The sequence below is a fragment of the Pistacia vera genome, unplaced genomic scaffold (assembly GCF_008641045.1).
Source record: "Pistacia vera cultivar Batoury unplaced genomic scaffold, PisVer_v2 Contig731, whole genome shotgun sequence".
NCBI classification, from domain to species: Eukaryota; Viridiplantae; Streptophyta; class Magnoliopsida; order Sapindales; family Anacardiaceae; genus Pistacia; species Pistacia vera.
Window position 1 is genome coordinate 140,224 of NW_022196592.1, and position 9,932 is coordinate 150,155.

The 9,932-nt window shown below is 33.6% G+C and overlaps 1 protein-coding gene across 2 annotated transcripts; it reads left to right on the plus strand.

Moving 5' to 3' along the window:
* The first annotated feature begins 5,153 nt into the window (after window positions 1-5,153).
* On the plus strand, window positions 5,154-9,352 carry LOC116115121 (protein farnesyltransferase/geranylgeranyltransferase type-1 subunit alpha). Of its 2 annotated transcripts, none has more exons than XM_031401273.1 (6): window positions 5,154-5,330; window positions 6,086-6,396; window positions 6,796-6,905; window positions 7,615-7,735; window positions 7,917-8,012; window positions 8,644-9,352. In XM_031401273.1, exons 2-6 carry the CDS (start codon window positions 6,154-6,156, stop codon window positions 9,070-9,072), a joined length of 999 nt encoding a protein of 332 aa, XP_031257133.1. In that variant the 5' UTR covers window positions 5,154-5,330; window positions 6,086-6,153; the 3' UTR covers window positions 9,073-9,352. The 2 variants fall into 2 exon arrangements, with proteins under 2 accessions (XP_031257133.1, XP_031257134.1); XM_031401274.1 differs by having other exon boundaries at window positions 6,102-6,396.
* The last annotated feature ends 580 nt before the right edge of the window (window positions 9,353-9,932 follow it).

A 9,932-nucleotide genomic window follows, 5' to 3' on the forward strand; every position in this document is an offset into this window, starting at 1 on the left:
TAGTGTGACAAGTGCTTAAACAGCTCACTGTAATAGCAACAAATGATCAACAGAAGCAATAACTACTGACTTAAGTAGACAAAATTTTCCTTTCATGTCAATTCATGAGTGTAGCCAACATTTATGTTACAATTGAGATACAAAGAATGATAAACCACATTAAGATATTAGATATAACTTACTTGTAAACTTTCCAGAAAAAGACACGAAGCCCTTCTTCAAACCCAACAGATGTTATTATAAGCAAGGATATGGCCACCATGTTGTTGATTTGTTAGAGAAGAAAAGCCCTCCATACAGCCGACCGGATTATAAGACTTATAGCCATAGCAGTGTACTGCACATAGATAATCACAAAAACCATTGGAGCTCAACAATCTTAAGGCACAGTTAATTTACAGCAATTGCTGTTTAAAATCATAGTAAAATCACCGGAGTGACATCTTTTAGTAACAAAAAACATCACTTGTAATGCATAACGGCATTTTATTAATATTTACACTTATCTGATAACAAAATAAAATGTTACAACTTGGATATTGCATTACAAGTATGACATTGCACATTAAAATGTTACCAAAATCCTATTCTGCTATCATCTTGGTAACTTAATATGACAGTCTAATAAAATTTTGATGAAGTTTTTATTCATTTCTTAATTATTTATTGGTTCAAAGGAATGTCATTTCATAGTAGTTTCATCTAATGCTTAACAAAGAACCCTAAATCTAACATTTAATAGCTGCAAATTGAGCTCAAAAGAACTTAAAAAAAAAAAAAAACACTCCAGAATGACTCACTTAATTTCCTTTCACTTAAATACCACTGTTTGGATACCAAGAGAACTAAAGAAAACATTTTTTTCGCGCTTTAGGCTTTCGCAAGTAACAAAAATAAAAACCCGTTAACCATAGTTGTCTCGAGTCACACCCAATAATGAGAGGATAAAGACCAAGAAATCTTAACATTTTTTGCACTTTCCCTCATTTCCCTGAAAGAAAAAATTAGAGAAAATGAGGAGTGATCGTACCTGGAGAGGACAGTGAGGATCAAGAAAGGCTTCTGGAGATCACAGAGACGAAGAGAGAAAGAGAGGGTCCAAGCGCTAGCAACGCGTACCCGATTCCTGGTTACAGTCATTTTTCACTTTCTTTCCCTTATTTTCCCGGTAACAAACAACACTTTGCAGCTATTGCTCAATGTTTTGCTTTTTACCAACTAAGAACGTTGTCACTGGAAATAACGAATTTGACCGTGAGGTTTCGAAAATACTTTTATATACTTCATAGTTTGAAAAGCAAAGAACCCCCCGGTCACAGGAAACTAAACTAATTATAAATACATAAATTGATATTACAAAATTACGTAATTACCCCCTAGTTAAACAAAAACAATAGAGAAATTTAAAAAGAATGGCTTGCATATCGACGATACTGACAAATTAATCAACTTAGATTAGTGATTGACAATTCTAATGATCGATATTGAAGGTGATTGAAATCCAATTTGTTTTTCTGAATTATTATTATTATTTTTAACTATTAAATGTAAAATAACTCACTTACCCTTGAAACTTAGCTTTAATCATTAGCTGACATTAATCATAATAAAAAAAGGAGATTTGCTTACATTATGTATGAAACTGAAGGTCAGGTTAATTACCATTTAAAATTAGCAAGTATTTATATTATAAAAAAGGGAAATATATTAAATAATCCATGTCACTCTTCTTACCAGTTAAACTAGAGTTGGGCATTTGGGACCGGGCCCAAAAGTAGCTCAAAACCTGTCCTAGGACCGGTCCTTGAGAGGACTGGACCAGGAGGTCTGGTCCCAAAACGGGACCAGGCCTAAGGAGGAGGGCTCGGGCCTTCATTGGGCCCTCTTTCGGTCCGGCCCAAAAATTTTATATTTTTTTAATAGTCTCTGTCAAATACATAAAACCCTTATAATTTAAAAAATAAATTAATTCAGAACTAAAATAAAATTTTACAAAAATAAAAAAAAAAAAAACTTCAGGTCTAAAAATTTATAATTTTACCCTAAAAAATACTAAAAACCCCTATAACATTTTGTTTACCTTCAAAATATAAAAAAATCGAGGGGAGAAAATAATTATCCAAGCTCTATGGGACCAATCCGACAGTCCTAGGACCTGATCTGGGTCCTAATTTTTCTCATGGGTCTGGGACCTAGGACCGATCCCAGGTCCTGGGACTAGTCCCAAATAGGCCCAAGCTTGGGCCCATAAGGGATCGGTCCCTGCCCACCTCTAAGTTAAACCACTTCTTTGATTTAATCAATAAAGGCACTGTTTTCCTAGATTGTAGGAGTTGTTGTTTCAGTCTCTTGGAGAGACCTACTATTTTATTTTAAATTTATTACTAACATGGTATAACTAATGCAATGATTTTAGTAAGCATTATTTAACGTAGAGTAATAGATTATTTTAAACTTGGCATTATTCAACGCAATGCAATTTTGTTACCAACATTGAATTGCATTATTTAGTATTATACAATGTACTGTGTATCTAATGTTATGTTATATCACGTGTTAAACATGCTCTTACATGCTAACAGTTTGAAAACAGCGAACAACTCAACAACAAAATTTAAGAGAATCAACGAAGTCTTCTTGCACCAAAATGTCATACTCCAACCATAGATTGTAACATTCTAGAAAAAAGTAGAAAATGGAAATTAAATGATACATGAAAACAGACTAATTAAGTGTAACATATCTCATGCAAGTGAATAACAAACTTGGAAAACAAGAGAAATAAAGTTGTTTTTATTTTAAAATTTTTTAAAAAATAATGGAGGAAGAGATGTGAAGATAGAATAGAAAAGAGCATGTACAATGAATTTTAATATATTGTCTCTAAATGTATTCTTTTCATGAATTATGATTTTTGAATTATTTATCTTTAATAAAAAAAAAATGGTTAAAGAGTTAAAAAAATTAAAATAGATAACTATTGAGAATTTTTTATAATATTAAATTATTTATTATAAATTATAATTTTAATTTTAATTATATATATATATATATATATATATCGGAGCTCTGGTTAGCCACCCCCTACCCCTGACCTTGCAAAAGGTATTAAATTCCAGTTAGATAAGGTTATATGAATCAATACAAAATGCTCAAATTACTTGACAAACCATAACTCCGAGTCTCTCGTTAATATCAAAATCAACTACCGGTTATGGAAAAAGATTATCTTATTTTCTGGTTCAGAATGATTCCTCTATTCCTTCCTCCTTTTACCATCATAAAATTTCCTTATAAATGACCTGTTATGAATCAATATATATCGTTTTCTTTATTAACTTGTGTTAGAGCAAAAAAATATCCTCCGCCTGAATAGGCCCAAAGACGAAGACACCTTCAACAAAGTTCAGATTTGATTGGACTTGCAATAGAGTTCGCATATTGGATCCGTTCATTACACCTACCATGTCGTTCACTGTTTGAGCCCGATCAATAAATGTCTCGATTCCTTTAGGCCTCATCATTAGTTTATCTAGGCCTAGACCCATTGATCAAAGATCACCTACCTGACCTAGGGTTTACTTAGACCCCAAGGTTGCTTACTTCCTATTTCGGTATTATTCGGATTCCTTTGAAGAGATCTATCACTATCCTAATTTATCTAAGATCTGAATCTTAGAGTGAATAGGACTCTCTCTTCTACTAAGGCAAGAGAATCGAAGACTTTTCTATTAACTGAACCTCAACTGCCGACGACTCATAGTCCTACTAGGACTCGAAGATCTTACAACCGCTATATAAATAAAGGCCAACCCATTGGGATTGGTCAAGCTCCTTCACTTATTACTCGATCCGATCCGGAACCTATTGGGATAACACCTTTTCTTCCTATTAGTAGGTCTTCTTGCCCGTTCAGTTCCCTCTCACAAGGCAGTGAGCATTACACCTTTTAACCCCAGAGTTCCACACTAGAGAGTTATACATCATTGTCGTAGTTCTAGTCTCCGACTAAACTTCTGATAACTTTCTCTTTCTCTAACTCTCACTAAATTAGCCTCATTCAGTCTCGTTGACGGAGTGCCCATGACAAACACCACCTTGGTGTTTTTCATTCGCTTAACGCTTGTTTTCTTGTGTATGTAAGTATAACGGATTGCTGGTGGCCTCAACCTTATGGGATCACACCCCTCATTCTGTGACCGTAAATTTTACCGTCTATAAATTATTGATTGTATCCTTTATGTACATGCAAGTCCTTAATCTTTATTGATTATTCATGATTTGATTTAATGAACAGACATTTGGAGAGCCAAGTTTGGAATATTTCAAAATTTTATTTTATTTTCATTTCATTTACTTTTACTTTTCATTTTGATGATTCAGGAGGAGGTAGAGCTTATTGAAAGGAAGAAGACGAAGAAGTTGTAATCCAAACTTGACTTACGATTAACGTAATTCAAATTGAGATGATACCCAAATAGTTCATCTTACTTTAATAAGAAATATGTACTCTCTAAAAAAATAATATTTATTGGAAAAATAAAATCTCCAAGTCTTAACTCTTACGAATCAAAACTTTTAATTAAACCATAAGAGTTCTTAAACTCATATTTGAAAATATAAACCAAGTTCTTAAAACCATTTTCTTAAAAAAAAAGAAAAATTAACAAAAGTAGTCATTGTGTCTATAAAAAAAAAAAAAAAATGCCGTATGGTAAACCCTTTAACTATTTGGGTTTAATTATATACCCAATGGTCTTGTGTTTGAGATGAAAATTTCAACAAGATTATAGATGAATAACTGAGCAATAATGAAAATATTTTAAACATTTTAACTTAGAAATATTTAATTTTTTTAATAAAATATGTAAAATAAAGAGTTATTTAAAGCAAAAGAATAATTTTTGTTTAACATTGATTAGAAACAACAACCTCACTTCTCCATCGAGAGAAAATCGTTTAGTAAAATAAACTGGAATTTATGGATAGAGAATTTATTCAAGTAAAATATTATAAAATAAAACTTTTTAAGAAAAATGTTTTATTTTAAACTACAGGGAGCTTATTGTTATGATTTCAAATATCAAGGGCGATTAAAACTAATCCATTATTAACCTTCGGGTGTATTTGCATTAAACTAAATAACAGGAATCTTAATCAAATTAACCAAAAAGTAGTAACAACTCAAAAGATCGATTCCAAATCCTAAATCCCCAACAAACGCCAACAATTTCCCCGCAGAGAGACGTCGTTGGCTTTCTCCGGGAGTGTACGCAAATCACCGCCGTGTCGACACGTTGCGGCCGTACTCGTGGGCGACTCCACCACTGGTATCCTTCATACTCTCTCATCTCTTACCAAGGAAACTCATTTTGTTGTTTGATTGAATTAAGAACAGTGGCCGAGTATTGTGATGATTAGGGTTTTGTGATTTTGGGGTTTTTTAGTAACTATACAAAAATTGCTTAGATTGGACATTGATGGAAGAGTAAAATTTCTCAATTGAAATTATATTTATTGGATCACTATTGTTTGATTAAAAATAGAAGGGAATGTCAGTGGTAGTTACCCAGTTCAAAGTTTGCTTCTTTTCGTAGATGTTTTTTTATTGATTTATTGTTTGTAAGTGATTTTATTGTGCTAATTATTGAAGAATGATAAGCCTTGTAGTTAGATTTTTGTTAAGTTGTTTCAGGTTTATTTTCATACATTGCCAATTTCTATTTTTTTAGTTTTAAACTAAATCTACATAAACTTATCTTTAACTTCTTTTAGATACAAATGAAACAAACTTGAGCTCGAGTAATTCCCCTGCAAAGTTCTGGGGCTGAAAATGGGGGAACTACCACAATCTTGTTTTCACATTGCGTTCAAAGTTATATATTCTAATAGTTTATGTTTGTAATTTTACTTCCCTATATTTATAAGTTTTATTATACATACAATAGAATAATCAGAGAGGGTATTTTTGTTTTTACACAAAAGATTCTGTGTTAGATAACAAAACAAAATACTTAAATTTTTCTTAGCTTCAAGGACGTATTAGTTAGCGTTTGAAAGGTTGTTGTTGATCGTTAATGGACAGAAAGCACATGTGCCAGATTTTTCTTCTTCTAATCTAGAGTGAAGGAGCAACAAAGCAAGAGAAGAGCCATGGACTCGGACAAAGAGCAGTTAGAACAAGAGACACTGCCACTGAGCCTGAGACCAGAGTGGTCCGACGTCAAACCCATTCCTCAAGACGATGGCCCGAACCCCGTTGTTCAAATTGCCTACAAGCAAGACTTCAGAGAAACCATGGACTACTTTCGTGCCATCTACTCAGCCAAGGAGCTCTCTCCTCGTGCTCTTCAGCTCACTCGAGAAGCCATCCTCCTCAATCCAGGAAACTACACTGTAATTCATCAAATCCTTTTATTTTATTTTTTTTTCTTAGTAACGATTCTTGTATTTTCTGGGCATTTTGGCTGTGGGTTTTTTTGCCAGGGTTTTGCCTTTTGAGTGTTGCAAGTATAATGTTTCATATTACAAGGATTAGAATTCATGTAGAAAAACTGTTGTTCTGGTATGTTGATCCACATGAGAGTTATTTACTTGTTCAGATCAAGACACTGAAAATGGGTAAATGTGATTCTGAAAATGGTGAAGCAGTGACGCCCAAGATTTTCATGAATGTTAAATATTTAGGATCATTCTGATCTTGTGGTGAAGTTATTCATGACATTTTTGTTTTTGAGGAAGTCCTATTAGAGGATATACAAACTAAAGAGCCATCATTTTTCCTCTTCTTTGAAGGTTTGGCATTTCAGGCGTCAAATACTTGAGGCACTTGATGCTAACTTGCTTGAGGAACTGGATTTTGTTGGATGTATTGCCAAGGATAACTCCAAAAACTATCAAATATGGTGAGCCAATGGATCAATACGTCTATATTCATTTCAATTATTAATTCTCCCTAAATTAAATTTGTAAGTATATGAAAAAATAATGTTCCAAAACTGCCCTTGAATTGATTATGAGTCTCAAAAATCATCCAGTAGCAGCAAAAGTGGGTTCCAGGCAGGCTACCTAATGTCTAATGCTGTTTGCATATGTTTCCAATTTGTTGAACCAACCCATTATGTAAAGGATATAGTGACTTAGGAAAATCCTTCTTCACTGAGATATAACATTATATGTTTCTGGGATTCTGTGAAAATGGTCAAGAGGAACTGAATAAGATGATAAACGAATTGAAATTCATCTTTATGGAAAGATTCTCTTTGCATTTATCCAGAAGCTACTTCTCAGGTTTAACTAGTTCTGGTTGTTTTATATTGCATATCTTTTGGCTGGAGAGTTGTTGCTAATGGCTTTGATCTTCCAATAATTATGTTGAAGGTTGTAGTTATGATGATTTGTTTTCTGTACTCATCTAGGTTCATTTGCTATCACACATGACCTTCCTAAGTAGTGTCTGCCTTATTTTTGAAAAATAGGAGTACTGTCTGAATCTTAAATGATCAAAACAAACTGTCAGGTTAACTTTATAGTCTCCGAGTTTTTGTGAATCAGTCCTCATTCGCACCTGGTACCAGTGGATCATTGATAATAATGATGATCACTGTTTTTCAGGCATCATAGACGGTGGGTTGCTCAGAAATTAGGAACTTCTGCGACAAGCAAGGAACTTGATTTCACTAGGAAGATACTTTCCCTTGATGCTAAAAATTATCATGCCTGGTCCCATAGGCAGGTTTGTTAGCCTCATGTTACTTGTTTTACATCAACTACACAATATAAAGTACAAAGTCTTTTCGGTACTCATTTTTAGTTCATTTTCCATTAGTTGATTGAGTAGTTATAGCACCATTGGACTTGCACTGGTTGTATTCTATGTCAAATATGGGATTAAAAATGTAGTTTTTCTTTTTCAGTGGGTGCTTCAGGCATTAGGAGGGTGGGAAGATGAACTTGACTATTGTCAGCAGCTTCTTGAAGAGGATATATACAACAATTCTGCATGGAATCAGGTAATAATGAAATGTTGTACGCATTGCTGTTTGGATCTTAACCACGATAAAGAATGTTTCTGAGATGTTTTTGAGAATGCTTCTATAAGAACTGCTTCTTGCAGAAGCACCTGGCAGTGCTTTGTAGTTAAGAACCTGATGGGTGCTTATCTATCCTCAAAAAATGCCTTTTTATATTTTAGCTAAACACTAGAAATGAAATAAAGAAAGCGCTTTTGCAATTTTATGGTTGTTTTACTAGTACCAAAAGCACTTAGATACACACCTTTTAAGTAGTACACATGAGGTGCATGATGGATACCATGATTCAAGCTTCTAATCTTTTGTGTCACAAACTAAATGGGAGATTGGGATCAAAATTAACATAAACCTCTTCTTTAAATTCTTTTAGCACTAATTTTGATTAAAACTTTCCTCGAACTTTTTAATGCTCAGTTCATCATTTTTAAAGTTTTCCTTGGCTTCTTGTGCTCTTTGTCTATTAAGAGTTGTTGGAGAAGTTTGCCACTTTATGGCATTTACGCTCTGTGTGTTTTGTCTTTTACTAGCACAGTAACATTAGCATGCCAGTAAGGAAGGATGTCCCTCTTTGTAGAATTTCCTTTTACTTATATATGTTTGCTTGATGCAGCGATACTTTGTAATAACTAGGTCTCCCTTCCTTGGGGGCCTTGAGGCCATGAGAGACTCTGAAGTAAGCTATACTGTTGAAGCCATTATGGCCAACCCTGATAATGAAAGCCCATGGAGATACCTTCGAGGCCTTTACAAGAACAACACTGAGTCTTGGATTAATGATCCTAAAGTCTCCTCAGTATGTTTGAAGGTTTTGAATGCTAAAAGCAACCATGTATTTGCTCTGAGCATGCTTTTAGATCTGCTTTGCCACGGCTTTCAGCCAAGTCAAGACTTCAGAGAAGCCATAGATGCATTGACTTCAGACTCGGCTCCCATTGATTCTGACTTGGCAAAGGCTATTTGTGATGTTCTGCAGCGTGTTGATATGATGAGAGCTAACTACTGGATATGGCGCAAGAGCAAGCTCACTCCGGTGGCCTGATGTAATTGAGGGATGGGGGTGTTGGTCTGTTCAAGGCCATGGAAGATGGATATTATTATCAGTTTATAGACTGTTAGTTTTAATCTGATTAATCCAGCCTAATAAGAGAGATATCGTCAGATGTATACAGTTGAGTGACTAATGAAAAGTATCTGTGTTATTATAGCTTCAGATTTTGTACAACTGGAAGTAGTTTGTTCTGCTGAACCCAAAAGTGAAATTTGATGAAGGAAGCGAACAACCCATGTATGGTAAGGACTCTAGTTCTGTATTCACTATAGATTTTTGCCTTGAAGTGAAGCTTATTTATGAGGTCATTTTCAGGTTTGTTTACGATTTTCTATCAATTCGCTCTTAAACGCCGGTAGAGTTAAATCTCAAGAAAGCAAACCAGCTCTGCTTAACTAGCTAATATCTGCAATTGTGAAAATATATCACTTATATAAAATAACTGTCAGTTTATGTGCTTCCACTGACATAAGGAGGTATCATAGAATCTTTCAATTTAAATCCTATTATAATTTTTATAATATATAAATAGATTTCATTAGGTTTTAATTTTTCATTAACATCCCTGATCCCTGTAGGAAAAGCTTTTGACAAATTCTATAAAATTTCAAAGATTACCCTAATTTAAGTTATTAAATCCAAATTTAATGTCTAGTTTAATCGACCTTTTTAGGGTAGAAAATCAAACTATTCGATAAAGGATCTTTAAAAAATAGGATTGAGAACAATTGAATAAGAAAACCGATGGAATTGTAGTGATTGATGTATATAATTGACGTGATGTATTCATTTTGTGGAAGACATTTTAGTAATTTATAATTAACATTGTAAATGGAATATTTTTATACTTA

Excerpts from the sequence above, each read along its gene's own strand:
- LOC116115121 (XM_031401273.1), top strand. The coding sequence starts at position 6,154 with ATGGACTCGGACAAAGAGCAGTTAGAACAAGAGACACTGCCACTGAGC. Across the intron at positions 6,397-6,795 it reads TCAATCCAGGAAACTACACT|GTTTGGCATTTCAGGCGTCA; the intron begins GTAATTCATCAA and ends TCTTCTTTGAAG. Across the intron at positions 7,736-7,916 it reads ATGCCTGGTCCCATAGGCAG|TGGGTGCTTCAGGCATTAGG; the intron begins GTTTGTTAGCCT and ends TTTCTTTTTCAG.